The sequence below is a fragment of the Bombus bifarius genome, unplaced genomic scaffold (genome assembly GCF_011952205.1).
Source record: "Bombus bifarius isolate JDL3187 unplaced genomic scaffold, Bbif_JDL3187 scf7180000007970, whole genome shotgun sequence".
NCBI classification, from domain to species: domain Eukaryota; kingdom Metazoa; phylum Arthropoda; class Insecta; order Hymenoptera; family Apidae; genus Bombus; species Bombus bifarius.
The window spans coordinates 7,353,471-7,376,648 of record NW_022884356.1 but is presented as its reverse complement, the minus strand read 5'-3'; the positions used below and the strand labels follow the sequence as shown (position 1 = coordinate 7,376,648).

The 23,178-nt window shown below is 38.0% G+C and overlaps 1 protein-coding gene across 2 annotated transcripts in view; it reads left to right on the top strand.

Moving 5' to 3' along the window:
• Nucleotides 1-23,178, top strand: part of LOC117212088 (hemicentin-2-like) — a 210,192-nt gene that overhangs the window by 31,952 nt on the left and 155,062 nt on the right. The window contains exon 1 of one of the 2 annotated variants that reach the window (XM_033456578.1): nt 11,116-13,407. The exons of the other annotated variant lie outside the window; for it this stretch is intronic. Coding sequence (XP_033312469.1) covers nt 13,299-13,407 — 109 coding nt within the window. The 5' untranslated portion in view covers nt 11,116-13,298. Of the gene's footprint in view, nt 1-11,115; nt 13,408-23,178 lie in introns of those variants that run through there. 2 annotated transcript variants of the gene reach the window in all.

Here is a 23,178-nt window from a genome sequence, read left to right as displayed (position 1 = left end):
TCAGAGAGACGCAAACGAAAGGACCGTGCGTCGCTTACGTTTCTTGAATCGCGAGTCATCTGCATAATACGTGGCCCGTCCATGGGTTCCCATGACAGTGGTGCAGGTGCAATGCAGATGCGAACGGTTTGCGCGAACGCCCCTAACATTCGTAGCACGCGTTGTCCTTGTCGTCCATTATCGTTGCTCGAACACGTTTTTCAACCGCGGCAATCGAAAACTGTTTTTTTTTTTTTATTCTCCCGTCAGATCTTTTGCCACGGGTCTCATTCTCGTCGAAAAACAAACATGAACAAGATCCAACGAAATCTTCCTTTAGATGTTTCGCACACTCTTTATCACCAAGACTCGACTGAATGGTCAGTAACGCGTCAGTACAGTATCGATGCATCAGTTCGCCGTTTATGTACACGACTATGATGAAAATACAGTTTGTTAGAAATCATAATTTTTTTCGTACGAATGCACGCGTCCGCGCAAAACGGAACGAAAGAACGAAATATCTTATACGTCTAATTGAACGGGTTTGAACGTAATCAAGTTTGCTAGGACGACTATCCTGAATAATTTTCCTGCGCTTGAAGCGATTTTTATACGGGAGCGGGATTAATGCATCGCCCATTAGTGGTTCGTGCTTCCGCGAGAGACAGCGCATAAATTATGTTAACATTATAAATAGAATATATGGGCCTGTCTATTTTTGCATTGCGAATTATACGTTAGATTTGCCGTATGGCCTGCAATCTCTCGAGATTTTTTCTTGCCGGGAACTTCTGCGTCTCATGGCGCCGTTAGTGGATGAAAAGCAAAAAGAATGAAATGAAGTCACGAAGGGAAGAAAACCGAGGAAATGGAGGACAACGGGCGAGAGAGTATACGGTAAAAAACAAATGAAAATTATAGAAAAGAAACTTAACAAGTCGCAACTTCTCGCGTTTTACAAAGAAATAACTTAAGAATTCCATGTTTGTCTTCCTCGCTTTCGTAAACATTTCAAAGATTGTTACAATATTGCATTCTTGATCCGTTACGAAACTTATGGATTTTTACAAATCTTTCGCCAATCGAAGGATTTGCAGCAATAAGAAGGCAGATTTAAATCGTGCTTAAACATGGAATTTCTTTGGAAAATAAAAAGGGAGGTGCAGATTTGATTCTCAAGGTTTCATACGTAATGCAAAAAAGCTTGTTACTACGAATATCAGATATAGCTATGAATTTATAACGAATTGAAAAAAATGATTTGTTCTTGATCGGTATCCAGTTGGTTTTCGTCGAATTTACTCAGATTACTAGAAAGTAAATCTATCTCCTTGTCGCGGTAATCCCTTCAGCTTTGAAAACTTTGAATTTGATGAAGCGACAAAACTTAAAACTTTGTACTAACTCGCTGTCATTATTGCTGCTAAGTACTTTGGGTTCCCTAGTACTTGGAAAATAGGATTGATTTGTTTGCTAAATACCTAGTTGCACGAACAGCATCAGCCTTAACAATATGTACACGTAGAAATCAAGAAGAAACGGGATAGAGGTAAAATCTTTTGTTTTCCGGATGGAAACTCGGTGTTCGGCACGGTAATCGTAATAACTATTCTCCTTCTGAGCTTCACCGGTAACACCACTCCGCGTAAACACCAACATAAATTTCTACGCGGTCCTCTTCCACCCACTTTTACATTACATCCTGACCATTCTGCTCCAACGTTAACTGTTACGGACCATCTAGTATTTCTCACCCTCCACTTAACGTAGTACCCCTCCCATTCGACTGGAACAAACTCACGGACTAACGTATTCCATTTATCTGATCGATTTCGATCATAACGACGACAATGCTGGCGACGCCTTACCTGGCTGACGCGAATTAAGCTCTCGTTAAGAGCTTAACATAACGTATAAGCACGTTCGAATCGGAAGGGTTGTTTTGTCTCAGTACGTGGAAGTTGAATGAAGGTGGGTTCTTTGAACAAACATTCTCTTATTTGCCGGCAGAAAAAGGAATTATGCTTTGTGATTCAGTGCTGTAAGTAGTACAAGAAGAAACAGAAGACATTATTCAGGTGGATATCTTTGTGTAAATCTAGTTCGTAGATGTGAGAGAAAAGTATGGTTTTAATGTCGAATGGCGATCGTTAATTAGCTAGTGAAAAAAGCATCCTAATCGTTGATATTGAATATCTTAATCTTGAACAATGATATTTTATAATTCTATTGAGAATTCAGTTTACTCGATGATCCATATAGGGGATTCGTATATCGAATATTTCTTGTTACAGGCAGCTACATCTAAATTTCCCAAGTTTTCAGTACAACTTTCAGTACAACCAGAAACCTATATATGCAAAATAAGAATAAGAGTTGAAACATCAATTAATCATAGTAGCACTGTTGCTTGATCGCAGACACCTCGATAAAGACCATCGATGAAGACGATAATTCGTTCACGAGATAAACGAACGAGATAATTCGTAAACGAGGAAAGGATGTGACTGACAGGTTTCATAGTTTATTCGACAAGTTGAAGATCAGACCAGGAAAACCTGCGATACAACATCGTATCCAACTTGTGCTTCGGGTTAACAGCCTGGGTGTTCGACGGTGTACCATGATGTATGACGTGGTGTCAGGTTCCAATCCTCTGGGAATGCCATGAAAGCGGGTTCTGTGCTCGATGTAAAATATCGTTGATCTGGCACGCGGTCTGGACTAGTACCAGACACACTCTGACCAATTCACCAGCAGCAGGTTTTGAATGGTGGTCACCGATTACCAGCGCATCCGAGTCTTTCGAATCCGCGTTCAAGTGGCTTTATCCCCGATAATCTGAAACATGGCTGCTTTTAACGACTTTTTAATGCTTTCCCCACTGAATCGGTACGTTACGCGGATTGTTTGTGTAAGCATGCTTTATGCTTTGCCAGTTTCGAAAGAAGATTACGGTCGTACGAAGAGAGAAAAAGCTTCGTGTGTGGGATTTCTAGATTGTTCGAACATGTTTATCTTTGCAGATAAATAGAAGACTTTCGAGAACTTTTGGGTTGTTAATTTTAGTGCCATTATGCGATCTTCGTACGAATAATTTTACTTCTTCGAATTGCGTGCTAGATCCTATGTGGGCGTTTCAGAAGTCAAACCGATCGATTCCACCTTCTTTTTAATCTCCCAACTTCATTACCATAAGTATGTATACAATTAACGTCCAATTGTTAATAAGAACGACTTTCAGAAATTAAAATTCCAACGTATGCTTCATAAAATGACACTCCTAGTATTATCTCTTTCCTCTAGTTTTTAATTTTGGAATACATCAGTGTAACTTGCTTAATACTATATGATCCATATAATATTAAGCAGAATTAATATTGCGTTTATTAGTATCATTTAGGATAGATTTCTTTCTTATTTTTAAGAACAAATAACATACAAGGTATTTAATTATGCCCCTTGTATTTGCTTTATACACATTATAATGCTTTTTCTATTTTTTACTTTTCTCATTCTATCCCTTTATTCATAATTTTAAGGATTGGTATAAAGTATACCTATATACTCTGATAATTATTTTCATATGATATAGATTTTTGCTGGTTTAAAGGGAATATAATCGGATCGTATTACAAATTCAATTATTTCACATATTCATTAAAAATGGATAATTAATCATATTCTTATTGTACGAACGGAGAGTTTCCAAACGTACGACCGTATCTCCGTATATTTTTAAAATTATTATACATGAATCACTAGCCTAAGCTAATTATACTGCAGAATATTTCACATAGTATACGTATTATACATTAGGATTCTTAATCTCCGAATTCCTTAATGAAGATATATTTATGATCATTTGGAAAAGGGAATTTGTCATGATTTTATAGCTTGGTGCCACCTAAGTAATGCATATTCATAGGATATTAAGTTCGGGAACTAGGGAACAGAAAATGGGGAGGTCTTCTTTGAATATCTTTTATTTTTTTAATAGCGACGTTAATCTTCGTGTATCATGTCGCGATTAGTTGCTCCATTAGCAACGTATGAATACCAAGCATAAGATTAAGAAATTTTTCATGTCTGAAGAAATATGTTTCTTCGAATCAAAGTTTTTTACACGAGTACGGCAAGAATTTTTCAAACTCTTAAATCATGTCTTTCTTTACACTAGTACTTCTGTCATCCGGACATTTTCTAAATTTCAAAGAATTTGTACATTATTTTATAAACAGATCTTATATTATATCACGTATATGATAGAACACTGTGTGATCAGTGAGATGTGCCTTATTCCAAATAATCAAACGCATGGAGAATCTAGCAATAGTCTGAAGCGGCAATTTTTCTGGAAACTTCCACGGCGTATTTTCTCTTCCTTCCTTAGGAAAATACACGGTATTTCAAATTTCCTGCAATGACATTAATCTTTGACTATTATATAGTAATGAAATAACATTGATTAATGTGTTCGTGTATTGTAGTGAGTTTAATCCAAGGATTAAAACTTGGTAGGAAAGCTAATGGATTCTACATAATGAATAATCATTGTCAATCAGTAGCGTAACGAAACTACCTCGCCTTTGCAAGATTAATGAACCATTGGTAAGTACATAATCATAGCTAAAGTCGGGACACGTTACTGGCGTATGTGTGTTTCTACAATCCCGTTCATAAGTATCGGGACACTGTTTCGTTTCATACAACCGATCATGATTTGTATTCGTGTAAGATAATCACGTAAAAACTTTATAAGATTCGCAAGAGAAACGCGAGCAACATTAATTACGAGTCATAGTTCGAACGAAAAGTTTCGTACGGATTAGATACATTTATTTAAAAGCAGTTTATTTAAATTCTCAATTGAAATTCGGAATTACGATAGAAAATTGAATAATGCGAATTGATTGAAGCAACGATCGTAAAATGTAGTGTTGTAATGTATAGTTTTACTTATCTAAAACTTCTATAATGTTTGTCTATCTTTGCATAAGTCTCAATATCAATCGGGTGAACTTATGACAACGAGTGTACGTTTCCAACAATTTAAAACATTTTGCTTACTCACCGATACAGCGATTGGATATAATCTGGTAAAACATTGACGAATCGCACTTTCATTATGTGTAAGATACATAAAATAACGCTTGAACAACGTGATAACACATTTTGGTCATGGAAATTTCTATTATAAAACTGATAAATAATTTTACGCATAAAAATTCTTCTCTTTATTCTCCAGAAAATATGAAATACAATTTTTTAATTTTGCGAAATAGTTTCGACGAAATTTTGTACAGTCTTCCAATGTAAATACAGTGCACAGTTAACAATTTCCTATTCCTTGCGACAGGAATGATTTGTTTTCATTTAATTATAGTAATTTAGTCTTCTTTCGGCTTTCTATTTCCCTCTTCTAATCTTCTCCTCTTTGCTTTTTGAATACCTAATACATCGTAGTATAATCTATGAATTAACGTAGGATATACAAACGTTCTAATGCTTATGATAAATTGATTTTTGGCGGCACTGCAACTTGTGAGTTCTGCATAATAAAATAAATTAGTAATGGTTAGCAGGATAATCCATCAACAAGTTCTCTTAAACCTGTTAGGTAATGGATCAACGTTATCGGTTATGGTCGTTATGGTACACCGTTTTCTCGATTAATATCTTCTCACCAGTAAACGTTTTTTTAAAGCACGATTCTCATGTTCGTTTTGTACTTTCAAATACGTAATATTTATTCCATATCTGAATTGGTTGCTTGATAACATAGGATTAAGTTTATTTTTGTCGCATGAGATGTTTCTCGAGAAGTTGTATCCTTCGTGTGCAAACAATTTTGGTATTCGATTTAGTATTGTAAGAAAATTTCGAGTGGAAGCATCGAAGGAAAGATCAAACTTTCGATAACTTTTTCCTGTCACATCTTCTTCTTTTATTGTTTCTGTTTTTTTTTCTTTTTTTTTTTTACTGTAAAAACAATCGGAACTTATTCTGTGAATTTCGAACGTAATGAAATTAATTTTTGTTGTCCAGATGTCTTTCTGCTTTGAATACGTATTTTTACATAAATAAAAAATATTTGAAATCTTCGTAGTATTTTGCTTCAATTTACCTTTTAGAGGATTTAAATCCATCGTTTATAGTTTCAGAGATCGTCTCGATAATTCAACTATAATTTTTTCACGCCGTAATAATTAACATAATTATAAATATAATCAGTGTTATATTTTATATTTTCGACAGTCCAAATTCTATTTGAAACAGTTTTCAAACGAATAAAAGATGTAAAAGCTTGCCGGTATGATCTTTTTATTTTCCATTTTTCATTTTTCTGTCCCTGTCGTTGCCAATAATTTTGTGACTCACGGTAATTCTCCGCTTCTCGCCAGCAAGGAGAAAACAATTTTCCAATTTGAAGGGAAATTGAAACTGAACACCGGCCTCAGTTCGCAAATTAAAAACGCAAGTGAGAGAACGCGCTCACAGTACAGCTATCTCGATGTAGATAAATTATTGTTGATCCTGACACGTTGATCTGCTCACGGGCACACATCGATCGTAGTCTCTGATTACAATTCGATCTCGCCAGGCATCGAGACTTTTTAAAAAGTACGTTAAATTCGATAGCGTGCGAGCCACACGATTAGTTTTCACTGCAGTGACTGAGATTTAAAGTCGTTCGAGATTTCTCTGATTCTGATATGCGCTTAAATTAACGATGCATACGATACATGCGATACGAGAAAGCATTATCACATTATCAGGGACTCGGTCGTTAGGAAGAAACAACCCATAGAAACAAAATTAAAATGAAAGTTCGGATAAAGTGACGGAAATGAAAATAAACGCAATAAGAGATTGAAAATATGTTTTCTGTTGTGGATGAAGTTATTTGTAGACTACGGTTGTCTATGCACCGATGAAAAACTGAAATTGTTGTAATTAGACTTATAAAAATTATATACGTGATATTAAACTCGTCGTTTATCCATTTGTCATGCAAGAAATGCTTTCATGGATAATACCATTTTAATCATGAACGTACAAAGTTGCGATACGATTTAAAATTACGATGATTTGTTCATGTCTTTCAAAGATTAAAACCTGTTCTCTAGATAAATGTCTCGGGGATATATTCACTTAACCTCAGGGTTAAGGTGCGATGCTTACAATAAAACCTTAATCGAGGCTGGTTCGTTTTAGACAGTTACAGGCATATCGCAGTTCAATTTGTTCCACTACTAGCAAACTGAACTATAAATCTTCTTTCGATAGGTCATTACTTAATTAATCGTAAATCATAACGTCGTTTTAAGTCCTTAAAATCCTATGATGGATTTTGCTATATATATCTAGGTATTCTTGTTGATTTATTATGTTCTAATTAATATTATTACCCTTTTTTAATTATATATATTATTTCTCTTTAATTGTAAAAAAAAAAATATACAAAAATGTTCGAAGGAAATATTTTTATATCGTTTTATCGATTCATTCAAAATCACACACATATATATATATATATAATTTGAGTTTATATACGTAGCTTGAAATATCTTGTATACAATACTAGGCCTGTATGTATCTATTCTTGAAATTTTTGTTTTTATAAGTCTGCTTTTTGAGCAGTGAGGACATAATGCTCGGATAATTACAACTTGTACTATTAAGAAAGTGAGAAAGTGTTCAAGGCAGTATTTCAGGTGCTATTTTACAGTATTAATACTTCTCGCTAATGACCGCAATAATCATCAATGACGATTAACACAAAAATAAGCAAGGAGAAAATTCCTACCTAATTTGCTCCGCTCTAACACCTAATTTTTTTTTCATATGACAGCTCTTCAGTTCAGATATCCTCTTTTCATCTCTTAATGTCCAAACCAGAATTTATATCTACCGTATCTTTTTAATTCTAACAAAATACCTTCCAATTAACGTGTACGTAATATCTGATTTTATTATTCTATCTATAGAAGTAAAGCATCTTTCTCAATGTTCATAATTCATCTGCAAAACGCACTATACGCATACTCATTTAATCGTTCGATAATGTTATCAAAGAGCAATGAAATGGTTTCACGTGAATTCCCAAGAAAGAAAAATTTCACCCTACCTAGCGTTACAGATCGCGAACGGTAGGAAAACAACGATACACATAACTAAGCCGGGAATGTTCTCAAACGTTCAAAGGGGATTTGGGAAAGATACCTTCACAGATACCTACTCGATGAGGATTAGGAAGTGATTTGCAGGCGATTCCCGATAGCGACGGAAACACGAAAGCCGGAATTTATCGTGATCGCAGAGAGTTCTCGTAGTCATGAAGTTTCGAGGGGTGTTATCTCGCGCGTGCACCACCTATGCACGAACTATCAGTTTTCATGAACATGTTTATGACGCAAATAAGCGTCCTACCCCCTCTGAACCCTTCAGTGTTCCAATCGAAACATATGTTTCGTGATGCTCATTAACCTCGTTCCGACTTGGCCGCGCTTAAATCTGTAAACGGAGCATTTAAAGTTACCGTCGGCCACGCTGGTGAAACGTATTTTCTGTATCGAACGCATTAACTTTCGAACTGATTCTCACCGATAATGCTTATCACGGAGTTATAAAATTAGGAGCTCGTTTGTTGGCGTGAAATAATTTTGAATTGAAACTCTTAAAGTAACCACTGTTCACAAGGACGAGTATCATATACCTAGAAACGTAGCCATTTTATGAAAGGTACTTTGTAACGATTATACACACAGTCACAAAGTTAGTTAATACGTTTAATATGCGTTATGATCGCAGTCAAGTTGTAGAAAGTCTGGGTCAAATCAAAATTCCTCCGAATGAAAGTTTCCTTTCTTTTAATTCACATACCGTATTCAAGATTGAAACAGTTTCGATACCAAAAGTCGATAATGGAAGCTTTTATGAACGTTGATTCAAAGGCCATTGAGTAGGATCCTCTTGTACAAAAATTGATTAATTAATTAATAGTACTAGTAAATTGAAAAAGTACAAGTTATAGATTATAGGCTTCTATTTTATGAGTCACATTAATAAGTTGCTTACGTGTGTATTTAAATACGTGTAAATGTAAATACGTGTTTATTCCATTGTTCCTGTGAGTTTTTGCAAATTTCCACGTACTGCTTGCATTCGTATGTTTCTAAAAATTCTTCGCATTATGTATGTCTTACGATACGATACATGTAGGCAATTAATTTATTCAACGATTTATCATTTGATTATTTAATATATTTCAAGAATGGAAGAATTTTAGGAACTATGTGCAATACATAAAAGCTATGAATTTGAAGAATGCGAGTAGACAGTGAAGCTCCTGGGTGGTAGTGGCACGTGCACGTGCAGGAACGCATATCTATACGAGGCTGAGTCTTTTTACAGGAAAGTACTGTATGATGAATGAGAATTTTAGAAAGAGGAGCAGCGCCTTTATAGAACGTAAACGAGTGAAGTGCCTATCCAGTAAATTTAGCAAGTACGAATTTCACTAGGCGTAGAGTCTTACGCTTGAGTTCATTGTATCGCTAATATCTATTTAACACGTACTAAATTAAAGATGTTTCTTAATTGTTCCAAATTAAATACCTTTAAAAAACTCCAAATACTCCAAATTTAATACCTTTGGGACTTTTTCGAGCTTTCGACAACTTGTTCAGTCGTGAAAGATTAAATGATTTCGAGATCGTAAAAGATGCAACAAGCTTTCGTTCTGACGAAGAATTCGAAGACTTTTACAAAAGAGGCGTGACACAATATCCATATCGATGTATATCGTAAATGGAATTTCTTCAAAGTACGATGATTAATCGTTACATAAAAAGAGCAAGTGATAAGAAAGTAGTAAAGCTATACGGTTAGGTACATATTTCGAAATAACAGTCGTCAAGGAACGAAAAACAATTTGTATAGAGATACAGGTGGATACAGAAGTAGCGAAGAAGCACAAACGTGTAAATAATGGCGAATTTGTATTATCACTGACAATGAAACTAAGGGTCATATCACTGTATCATCACTGCACAATATCTTGCCTTTACAATGACTTGGCGCAGACTGACAGAGATTAATGGAAACTAATAATTCTCTACTCCATGTTTATAAAGACAAACACGAATAGTAGTACTAGGTCGTAACAAGATTTATCGATCGATCTGAATAAATTAGAAATTGAGTGGCAGTCGCGTGATTTTTAAAATCAATTACGAGGAAAGATCCGATAGGACGCATATAGATATTTTATACAGTCGGAATCTCGAAGGAGTTAATAAATAAAAATCTTGTATTCCGAGAGAAATTTCAAACACAAGCAACGCAGATAAAACACCTGAAATCCTCATAACCGTATTTCTCGGTATGCCGGCATAAATATTTTATGGGAGAAAATCTGATTTGTCGAAGATTCTCCAAAGCAATCTGACCCTAAAACACCATGAATATTAACCAATTCGCGTGATATTGCGAGATGAGAGAATTACGGTCGTCATCGACCTATAAAACATATTAATTTCGCAAGCGTTTAGAGTGGAATAAGCGAAGAGGTCGGCTCGCCCCGGATCTTATATAACGCGGCAATTTTCAAGAATTTCAACACCTCGCGTTCGGCGTTAGTTCCTTTACTAATAAAAACCTGTCTCGAAAATGATTTAGTCGGAACACGGCTCTCGAAGACGTTCTCGCGGCAACGGTATATTACCAGCTTTATTAAAAACCAACGAGAACACCGTTCAAATTCCATATATACAAGCTGTCGTTCAGCCGGCGCGAATTCGCGTCACCTTGTCGATCCTTCAAAGATATTGCATGCCCTGTACTGCGGCGATTACGACGATGGCGGCTCATTAGCCCCGCCGCCACTAAATCATAATGATCTCAACGCGTAGTGCGTGGTGGAGAACGCGCGCGGAAGAGGCGAGAAGACCCGGTCCGACCGAACGGACCGTAGGAAACCGAGAGAGAAAAGCAGAGATGGACGTAGCGCCAGCCGAGACGAGGACGGATTGACGAGCGAGACAGAAACGTGAAACGCGAGCGTGCCCGAAGTCGACCGAGTAGCCGCGAAGGCAGCCGAACCGGCTTGCGGTGGTCCTTCACGCTATTCAATGGTTTCAGTACCGAGCCGCCACGGGTCAGGACTCGACGTGGTTCTATCACGTGGGGCATTTCTTGTAAACTCGTATTCGAGTACGATCACAGTGGCATTGTGTGATCTATGAATTAAAATCGTGCCGAGACAACGTGATCTCGGCTTCTGCGTGCCGTCACGTTTCTCATCTGTCTCGCTCGATCGATGACCCGTCCGACAAGACCGATGGCGAAGACAGACTGACACGAAGCATCTTGTCTTTTCCTTTTAAAAATGTAAATGATCGATCATAGTGAATATGTTGGACAATGTGATGGTATTGTGTACGGAAGACAATTTGCCGACGGTGCCTGACTTCCTGCAACAATCGTTAAGAAGACTTACACACGTGTTTACGCTGCGGTAAATGCGAAATACAGTTAGTCTGGAAATTCATTTAGATCTGATTCGCTGTACGAGACAAAAGAGAAAGTGGAGAGAAGAAAATCAAATAAAATAAAATTAGAAACGAAGTTTCGTGTTTGGAGGAATAATTTGCGGAGAGTCGGGTTCATAAATCTGATCGCGATACTCGTGGTCGCCGGGTGACCGAGTAATTAACTTAGTAACGTTCGCGGACTCAATTTCGTTGACTGATTAATATCGATACGCAGGGATTTAATTACGAGGACCGCACGAATCCCGGGTGGATGCCTCTGCTGTGCGAATGTCCTTCCGTGTACGCGCCCCTCGAGTAGCGACGCGAGTAACGAGCCGTGAGATAGGGGCAAACCGACGAGTTCATTCGGAGCTAGTGGTGCAGTAAACTAGACTCGTGTCCGGAGCGTTACTTGCGGTTCAGTGCGACCCGTTTCGAAGTCGACCAATTCTCGCGAAACTGGCAATTCGAACTTTGAATTTTGAACGAACTCGTGATCGTCGTTCTGCACTTTTGCTGCTTTCTCTTCGCAATAACATTGCGTATTCGATACGAGAAATATCCAGAAGCTCGACGTAGTTCCACCCACGCTACGATTCGAGGACAAGACAGTCTATCGAAGTCTATCGGACGTGGATGGTTTTGTGCAAGCACGGTACGATTTCTCAGGGACGTTAGAACGAGTCAAACGCGTCCCTTCAGTCTCATACTTGACGTGCTTCGCTACAGATCACACTGCCGCCTTTTCCACGATTTTTACGCACAGTGCGTCATACTACTGCCGAATTTCAATTTCCTCGAATTCACGATTGAATTTATACATCAAGCTGGACGATCGAAGATCTAACGTCAATAGCGTGTACACGTACATCGATCTTGAACTTAGACCGTAATTCGACAAACTCGAAGCGATACTCGCGTCTCTCGGAAGTGCGTACAAGTTTCGAATCTTGCGGAGATTTTATTACTCAGCCCGACGTCGCATTAATATTTAACATGGTTCACGTTTTACGGTGAATACATCGAAGGACACAAAGTTTCACCTAACGCTTCTAACTGCCATCGAAATCCGACCGCACACATTTTCTAACGAATTTTCTCAAGAAGAATCTGCCAACTCTGCGACGCAGCTATCCCAGCCTGATATCCAACGAACTTAGTACCAGTTAGAAAGTTGCTGGAAACTTCTTGGCTAACAATCGCGCGAGAAACCATCACAACGTTCGAACACCTCTCGTTCAGTTACTATCTTACAAGTGGATTAATTGAGACTCCCTTGGAAGGTGATCTCGCCACCGTAATTGGAACGAGTACTCGAAGGGAAGGTTACAAGATCAATTGGTTCGTCGAGTCGTTGGAAGAAAGACTCGGGGAAGAAAAGACTCTCGGGGATAGCAGAGGGAAGCTTTGGTTCGTAGTGTGTTGTACGTCGATTAAATGGTCGACGACGAAATCATTGATCACAGTTGAAATCTCCGATCGAGTGACAAAAGTGGTGATCGTCGAGGGTGTAGCGAGGAGTCGAGGAGGACAGAAAGGCGTCGAGAGGATGTCGACGACGGCGGCGCAATGCAGCAGTGGCGGCAACATCGGCAACAAGAAGGAGAACACCGACTGCACCGGTCGCGGCAGCAGCAACAGCAGCTGCAATTAGTGCCGGTTCACGACGATCGTGAGACTAGGTAACCGCTGAAAAGGCGGCGAGCGCGGGGGCGGCTAGGTCGGTCGGGGTGTTGGTTCGACGGTGTGTGTGCCAAGAGTGCGCGAAAAGGAGACAAAATGTGGTGGTGGAGGTGCCGGTGGAGTGTCGCGACTACGACCACGGTGTTCGTGTTGGGGATTGCCACGGTGTGCTCGCAGCTGGAGATATCTGATCTGGATAAGCCAAGTAAGTTGTACACAGTTATTATTATTTATATCTGATCCCACCACGCTGGAAGATAATCAACGCCTTTGTCTCCGTTACTCGAAATTTTTTGGCAACTTTTGACCAAGTACGAAGCCAAATACGAGGACAAAAAAGTCTCGTGTTTAGCTCGTCATGGTTCAAGTATCGAAATAATAGGCAAAGTTTCAGGCAACGTTATCGAAGCAAGTTATCGTTTTGTCAAGTTACAAAACGTGTATTATAGAAGCCCGTTGCACAGGACGAAGGTCGAAAACGAATTTTTAACATTCGAAAAATATAGTTTATCATAGCTGGATAGAATACTTCAATTTCTTCTTTCATAAACTCGTAGAATCTAGTAACGAAGAAAATATCGAACGAATTCTCGAAATTCCTTTTCATAAATAGGATATGAATTTTATAGAATTGTACGATACAAGTTCACTACAAAGGAATTACGAGTGAAACGTTACGTTCATACAACTTTGGTCTTCAATGGGTAAACTCATTGAGTATTCGTATAAGGAATACGTACTTAGCTTGTTGCATTCTACGTTGAATGAAGGGACATCTTATAGGAATTACCATTAAGCGAAGCAAAAAGAAATACATAGAGGCAACGATTCGATTGTTACACTAACTGTGCAGTTGGAAACCAAATTACAAAAGAAACGGACGAAGGAAAAGATACGTATTATCCGGACTGTGGTATAAGTTAAGCACCTTGCTTTCGAATTACGTCGTATGAGAATCAATTAATTACGTTTGTAAGAGAAATTTGAAAGATCAAAGGGCAACGAGAGAAATTAAAGTATACGTGCGTATACACGGCACACGTATAGCTATTCAAAGTGAAGTCATGTTATAAAAAAGATGAACATCCGTTCACTTTTGTTTTTGTTTCGACATTTCAGCGAGCAGACATTTTGCGCTTTAGCTTTCACGCTTGAGAAATTGTATTACTCTGCAGATTTTATTTCAAGCATGTATATGTATGTACACGTATTTCGTTGTATTTTTAATGATCGATAAGTTTAACAGAGTATGGCCATCGAAATATCGAAATTAAAAAAGTATAAACTAGACAGTTGTTTTTGGACTTATCGAAGAAAATATGCTTGAAATATTTTGTTCCTGCGATGTTGGTCTCAATTTTAAGTTTTTCTTTATGTCGGACTAACGATTCTCAAGCTTTTCCGTTGCCGCGTAACCTCAAGACTTAGCTCAAGACTTGAATCCGCAATGTGGCAAATATGTATATTTAAAACACTCAACAACTGGTCATCGGCAACCTTCAAATTTGAAGAGAAGAATTATTATAAATAAATAAATATGCGTATAAAGTATTTTTTATTCGAATAATAAATTATAATAATTTAGATCTCGCGGTCTTCCGGAGGCCTGCGGGCCATCGGCTAGGAACCATCGTCTTAAGTCAATCTCTTTGCGGAAAAGTTTTCTTGGCAACGATATTTATAGCATCTGTCTTTCTCCACGAGATAATTTATCGCTTGATTTTCAAATTCACCAATTTCGTTTCTATCGTTTCTAAATTTTTCGAAAATTAATATTTCGTGTGTAATTTGTATAACTCGCATAAAAGTTAAAAAGTGAGATCTTCTAAAATGTTAAAGCTAACATTGTTGTATAGTTGGAACAAAATATTTTTATAAGCTGAATATATCATCAAAATAATTAGAGTAGATATTACGATTTAATATTCCGTTTTAATAATATTCTATTAGAATATCAGTTATTATAAACTTCCCTTCACTGATAAATTCTGATATCCCTGCGGAATTATACTTACGTCAAAGTTACCGTACGAAATCTTAATTCAGAAGTCAATATTGATTATCGAGTTATGTCAGGCATCGAAAGGAGCATAATTTATGTAGTTAATGCAAGCCACCGTCTGTGGAGCTTGAAAGTTTCCTCAACAGTTGGTATTTTAGGAACATCGACGTTAATTATGCTATGAAATTCCTTCTTTTAAATGAAACGTAATGGAAAACAATGAAGATACATTTTCTTAACGTTCAACCTTGTTTGCATCGAAAAAGCAATAACTGCATCCGCAAAATTTTTCCTACCGTTCTTTTTTCTACATAGCTACACATACTTGCAGTGTATCGAATATTGTATTTCGATAAGCTTGCAACTATTGTACAACTACAACGCCAAATACTTTTACTGTTCGTATATCTCGTTAAAATTTTAATTGCAAGTTCGTATATCGGCTTGTCTGCAAAGTTATATAAGCGATATCTCAAATACTTCGAAACAAACGAAAATTCACGTATCTTTCAGACAAGTTTTATCGTATTTGGTTAATTTTTATGGAAATTGTAATATTTCGAAGACGAAGGAAATCGAATACATTGTGTTCTTTCAAAAAGGAAAAGGACTCACTGAAACGACGATATATAAAATGCGCGATGTTTCAAGAAGTCTTTTCCTCTTTCTAAAGACGAGAACTTTGGCCATAAGTTGAAAGACGCCCTTTAAAAAGCTACCTTCCATCGATCAAAGTATTAATTGCAAATAATTCAGAATATATCGTACAAGAAATAACAGAAAAATTGTAAAAGAAGAAGACGTCTTATTTGTTTACAATATACGTAGCTCCTCGTTTATCTAAAAATCGATCCTTCCAAACAATTCAATAAATATATAATTATTACTTCCTCGTAATTATTTAGAATAAATGTTTCCATTTTTAAGAGGAAAAATTCCTGATTTAAATCGATTTCTTTCCATCAGAATCGCGATATTATTGCTTTCAAGAGACCATCAGGGTACAAGCTCTGCCTTTGTAATATTTACTCAGCGAAAACGAAAAATCACACGTAGAATTTTAACATAAACGTTCAGCCATGTAAAAGCAAGATTCACCGCGTTGCAAAACGATATTGCGTGCCATTGAGAAACATTTATAGTATCTATTTTCCATTGAAATAAATTTCTCATTGCGTGTTCTGCGTGAGAGTAAAAAATAGCCAGGCTGTTCTTTGATTGATTTAATCTCCATTCTCTATGGATAATGACAAGTCGAGGATAGATATAAATGCACTTTATGCAATCCGTGTGTACGAATATGCGTAAATTCCTGCGTTCCACGTCAAGCCTCCAAGATGACGAAGACTAAGAAAACGTTTCTCAGAAATTGCTGACAGGTTCGCGGTCGCGTTTCTCTCATAGGGAAATTATTCGTGACCGAAGCGAAGGCAACAAAATAAATTTTCTACTGGATGAAACGCTGCGAGATGGTAAATGTCAGAACCCTTAACTGATCGCGTTCAACTTGGATTTTACCACCTATCGCGAACGTCGATCGAACATTTAATGGCAACACGTCTCTATCCGGCACGGTTTTAAGTTGATAAAGAAGCTAAAAATTACATTCGAAACGCGACCAGCTTTTAATAGTGTTCTTATCTAGCGCAATTGCTAAAGCTACTAGCTAACCGATTTCTCAATACCGAATGTAATTTAAAGCGTTAATATCGCAGTGAATAGTTTCATTTCGAATGTTTTATTCGTAGAAGGACGCAACGTCGGATAAAAGTTTCCAATAAAGCTGGATATTTGGTCGTTTCCCGTACGTAATGGAGTAGGCCCTCCTTTGTCACGGAAAATTAATATTAAAGCCTACAATCCGTACGTAGATGTAATAAAAATGTAGAACGAAAGCCGCGTTATCGATTTGAGTGGACAGTGTGGAACAAGCTAAGTCGAAGGAACGGAATGACAGTTAAACTAGTTTAATTAAACCGCTGCTCTAAGCCCCTTCTGAATTTATCGTCAAATGACAAAGGAAAAGAAATTCCCGGTCCACTGAGAGAAAAGGAGAGGCAGAAAAAAATTGGAATTTCAATAGCGAAGTTCAGCTTTCTGGGCTGTAAGACGGAAAATAATGTGGCACCGACTTCGCAACTTCCCAAACTTCCTTGTAAAAGTTCTCTATTTATTAAAACGGCCCTTTCCTTCGCGAACCCTTTAATCATTGCGTTCTCCCTCTCCTCTTCGTTCTTTCTTTTCCATTGTTACTTTTATGATTTAATTATTCGTTGCAAGCGGCTATCGTTGAATGACAATTGTTACAATGAAATATCTGGTATTAGCATCGATACGAAGCTATAATTGGTTGGATAAAAGGATTTTTTAATAGGATTCCAGCTATGTAATATAGTAAGATAGATTTCATATTTCAGATGTTATTACGCTTCACGCACTTAATAATATTCATTTCCTATAAAAAATCAAACGCAAGTATTCTTTGTATCTAATACTCGACATGCAGAGAATCTTTGTAATAAGGAAATATTTGTGTTCTTGAGTCGTTCGTTCTGAATTCTTCGTTATATGGCTACAGCGTTAAACGATTAGGGAGAATTCGTTTTTCGATAGAATCTCGGGAAGCATCGGACAAACTCTGTGAATTGTGGAAAGAAAAAATACAATTTTAACTCGGTACAGGGAAACAAACGTTGCTCCAAGCGAATTAATATACTACAATACAAGCTTCGTAGTGAATTCGAAAGTGGTTAATTGCGATTGCAATTGCCGATCGCGTTGCAGTTACAAAACTGTGCTATGAGCGTGTGTGATCGAACGTTATCCCCGTGGTTCAGCCGGGTTTGTTGAACATTTGTTTCAACAGGTGCTGGCAAGGATGAAAAACAGAACGCGTGGTAACTTTTTCGTTCGTATGTCGTGTTAATTAATAGTTTTTACGCCGGTTTACGTACAGAAGGACGTCAGCGATATCCAATATGGTTTTGCAAAACATCGAATAATTCGTTTTGATTCGTATTGAGAAAAATAACGAACAGATACGGTGATCGTCGATTCGAAGATTCACAGTGTCCATACTCTGATTCAGATTTGCTAGTTTGTACACATTGAACTTGATCTCGTCGCTTTACGAATCATTTGATATTCGAGTAGCGATATTCGGGAATCGTAGAAAGCGAAGGCTAGAAATTTTACAGGTTTTCGCGGCGAACAGACACGGTACCGTTAGAAGACATCCCGGTTCTGTGATATTGTGGCGTCGTGATTAATTTCTCAATAAATTTCGATTAATTTTGTGGTCATTCAACAAGTAAGCCAAGCAAGCAGTTTACGGCTGGAAATAACTAGTCTTAGATTTATGAGTCTTGTAAAGATCGAGCCGATGATACGCAGTGTAATTCGGAATAGAGCGGAACGATTTAGCGATACGTGGCTGGTTTCCCGTAACGTAAACAAACGTTTTTAGAAAATATATGCCTGAAAATTTGCACGAATCGTTTATTTGCTTGATAATGATGTTATACTCTATCTAATCTTAATAATAAAGTACAGTTACGTTAATATTCGGACGTAACATCATCTCTGTATGTATTTGTTGCATAGTATCAGAGGATACGAGGAAATTTAAATGTCATGTTTAATTTTATTCTACAAAAATATCAATAATAAAATTAATATGGGTAATGAAGTCTTCCTTTATCGTATCATCGGCGTTCTCTTCTATGCTTAAAATTACTATTAAGTATGTATCGTGCTGTTTCAATTTATGTCATAGTAAAGTGAATCTGTATGAACGTACGAATAGCTATTCATCGTCATATTCATCTGCTATCTCTGGTTTATTACCTCTGCTACAAAATATTGTCTGATCTCTCTTTCATATGACGTAGTAATTGTTTTTTAATTTTTACGCCATCCATAACTCGTAAAAAACTGATACATTGAGACCATACGAAGGAAAGGTCGTAAATGGCTGACAATCACTGGTTGAAGTTCCTTTGCTCGTTCGAGGAGGAAAAGTCGCTCTTCGATCCATTTCCATTAACGCTCATTTCACATCGACCGAGTTTCGCCGCATGATATTAGCCTGCGATTTTCAAAGACGTGCCCCTTTTTTATCCGCAAGCTTTTACACGACTGCCGCGTGGTAAAACACACAGAAATCTCCGTGCAGGACGCTGTATCGTGGAAAACCGCGGCGCAGCCACCTGAACGCCTCCATTGAAGACCATCTAACGTCGAAAACCACCGAGGGAAAACGTATCTGTGGTTCCTTTACCGCTGACTAACGGTTTGAACGGTCTAAATAGAGGATTAAAAGCGCAGATGGTTTTGCTTCTCCTTTCGCGAAATGCGCTACATCTGTTTCTTTTTTCCTTTATATGCGTTCGTACGTACGTACGTAACGCGATCGAACAGTAAAAAGTGCGAGTAGCACTTTGATGAGCGCGATATTAAAACTCGGAGGATTTCATATATGGCATTCCATCTTTATTTCCAGTGCTAGAGTCGGATAGAATGTATCGTTATCAGAAAACCTTTATTTCGAACATAGATATACAGACAGTCACGAAAATCTGTATATACAGCTAACGAATTTTACGTATTTGACTTAGCAGAAAAAGTAAGAACGCATCTTGTCAGCGAATTATTTAGGTTTACGTACCCATGCAATTATTATTAATTTCATTTCGTGGAGGAAATAAAAAACTTGGAACATTTATCTGATAAAAATCTTTCGCTTCGTATCTACCAGCCTCATATTCGATATAAAAATGACACGTTTTTTAATAAAACTCAGCACGATACGTAATTCAATTTAGAAAACAGCATGAACTCCACGTAGGTGCAGATAATTAATACCTGTTTTCGGTCACACCCATACAATCTATAGAAATCCGTTTCACTACTTACATGCGCTATTTATCAGAAGGAGTCAGTCATGGCTTTCAAACGTATTAACGCGGCACGACCTCCGGCCGGGTGATAAATTCCGTTCCAACACGTTCGCAAGGATAAGAGCGGCGCATTTTGTGCGTCCTGGTGACTGGTCGAAGAGTCGATGACACTCGAAAACGGCAATTGCAGCATCGCGCGGCCGAACGCTCATGGTAATTAATTTTTTGCGTGCGACTCTCGTGAGCGAAGGAACCGCGGAATGACCACGAAATCGGTCTAATGGCTGGTCATTTGTCATTTTATGAACGGCGGATGGCGGAAGCCTTTTGCACATCCTCGACGAAAGACAAACGATAATTTGCACTCCGTCCACCTTCGTAAGTACACACTTTCCGACCTGTACGACTTAATGGAAACACGAGTAACGTTGCTCACGAACTTCGTACCCGATAAATGACGCAGCCTTTTTCGTCTACTTCCGTAACACGCACTGCATCTGACATTTTTATCTGAAATCTGACGATGGTAGATTTGAGAGGTTGAGTTTAAACGTCGTTGTCGATCGAGGTGGATTGAGAACCAGGTGGACATTTGAGGTTTGTTTAGGTTTCTGCCGTTGGATTATGATAGGTCTGATGGAACGTGGTCTGGGATATTTGGAAACTTTTGAAAATGTCTCTTGGTAATCACTTTAGATCGTACAAGTGGTTACGCGAGTTTTTCTTTTCTTTTTTTTTTTTATGCATGTTATTGATTTTAATAAGTTATGGGAACGATAAGAAAAAGATGGAAGTTGTTAGCTTCAATAAATCAAGGTAACGATTATGCGTATGCATGTTCCTCGGTGTTATGCTACTTGAATGCACGTAAGTTGTAAGATTTAAGACACGAATTTTGTTTGACTTTCAGTTTTCTTACCTGTCTCTAAAAGGCCTATAGATTGATTTTACCTAATGCATTCTCCGCAACTGGATTTACAAGTTTATCGTAATTGCAATCCTAGTGTAATTATTTTCTATAGATCGTTAACATCGTAGATATACTCAATAAACACGACAATCTTAAGAGTCTAACTAGCTGACACCTTCTATCGCAATAGCTAGGCAACACCGCGATAACTTCAGCGATACAGAAAGCACAAATTAGTACTATTTATACGATCTTTACACGCTAGTTGCACTCGACGTATACGTTTCCGTCCAATGATATCTGCTAATAGAAACACACGTGAAACACACACGAAGCAATAGTTGAAAAAAAGAAAGGCGAATCGCTCGTGTTGTTGGTCACGTCGCGCGTCCTACACGTGAGTTAGGAAATACACGACGGAGAATTTTTCCGAGGAATTTTTATCCTCTTTTTTTTCTCTGTTCGTCGTTCGAACCCAAGCTGGCTTTAACAGCCGCGATTAAACGTCGCAGCATCTCTCGGTCGATACGGAAAAACCGAAAATAAAAGCGGAATCGACGGTGTATACGCGACTTGGTCGGCACGAACCGTTTGATCTAGGTTTTTGTGAAAATAGTACGCTATTCCTGTAGTGTAAAACGCGAGTGGGCGGTCAAGTGACATGGCGTGTTCTGTTTATTGAACGGCGTTGCGTCCCATCTAGAGAGCTCTTAATTCGAATGTGCTCGTAGAAACGGGGCATACCGCTGCAACGTCTCTTGTCACGAATTACGCTTTCCTGCCCTCTCAACGGGCAAAGAACACGTTGCCCTCCGTCGCGTCGCGTGAAAGACGAAACCACGCCGCGGAATGTCGCTGTACCATTCACCAAATCTAAAAGCTGTTCTCACGTAAGATCCATGAGACTAATTTTGATCGATCGTCAAATTGTATCGCAAGAAATGTCGCCTATAAAATTATTCTCCCTTTGTCCGAATTGGGCTTTTTCCATGCGAACTGCAGGACAAACCTAACGTATTTTGTTACGCGAAGAAACTTGGGGAAAAATTTCGATTTGAAAATCATCAGTACAGAGCATAAAGCGTAATCTATATCTATTTCTGATAACGATATATATGCAATATACATTGTATCTATGATTTCATTTTCTCAGCAATGTCTTTAGACTAGCGGGTCTTGCAATTATTTCTGAGATTCCATCATACCGAGTAGAAGTCTAGTTCTATACAGACCGGTTCAGAGAAAATCCACTTACTATAAATAGAGAGTGTATATACATAATTCATAGATCATAATGCAATAACGTACTAGGTTGCGTAATAAGTTTGCATCTTTTTAAGCAACGACAAATAAGAACTATCTAATCAAAGACGCACGAATCCAGCGTTATCTATCTGTTTGTGCATTCGAGTAAATAACACTCAACAATGTAGTACCGCAATTGTTTAAACCGACAGTTCTATGTCACCTGTTTTCACAATTTGCCAGACAGTTTATTCAATTAAGTCACGATGCGTGCGTCAAAACGTTCGTCAAATTACAGGGATTATACGAATTACGCGTAATCGTCGTATCCCTGTGGTTCGTAACGAATGTCTGTTTCGATGGGACCCCCCTGTCGAGGATCGAGTGCGCATCTCTGTATTATTATAATTCATTATGTGGCACGCAATTATGTCGCTCGCGACCGATGTTCGCGTTTCGTGTTCCGCGTATCTCACGGGTGTTCACGTGGTTGATGGTGAAAATGCGGAGTATCACACCCGCGGGTCTCGTTTCGCAAAACTGCGATGCAGGTAACAAGTGGATCCACTTCGCTGTTCCTATACCGCCTAGCTAAACCCGTAATCCAGACTACGCTGGAATTTTTCGCGAATTTTCCCTAGTGCGCCGTGAGCAGTCGAACGTTTCCCATTTGCGCAGCAATCGTGCAGATTTCATTGTGTTTCGATGCTTAAATGTTTACTAAACCCATTGCTCTTATGTTTTCACCGATATTAAGGGAAACTTCAACCTGGACTATGTTTATCGTAACTTTACGTTTGCATAATTACACACTTCTATAAATATGTACGAGTGTCGTACGAAATATGTGCGTATATCGTAAAAGTCGTTAAGAATAACTCGAGTAAACTTAAAACATAGCTACTAGTTTCCTTGATTTCA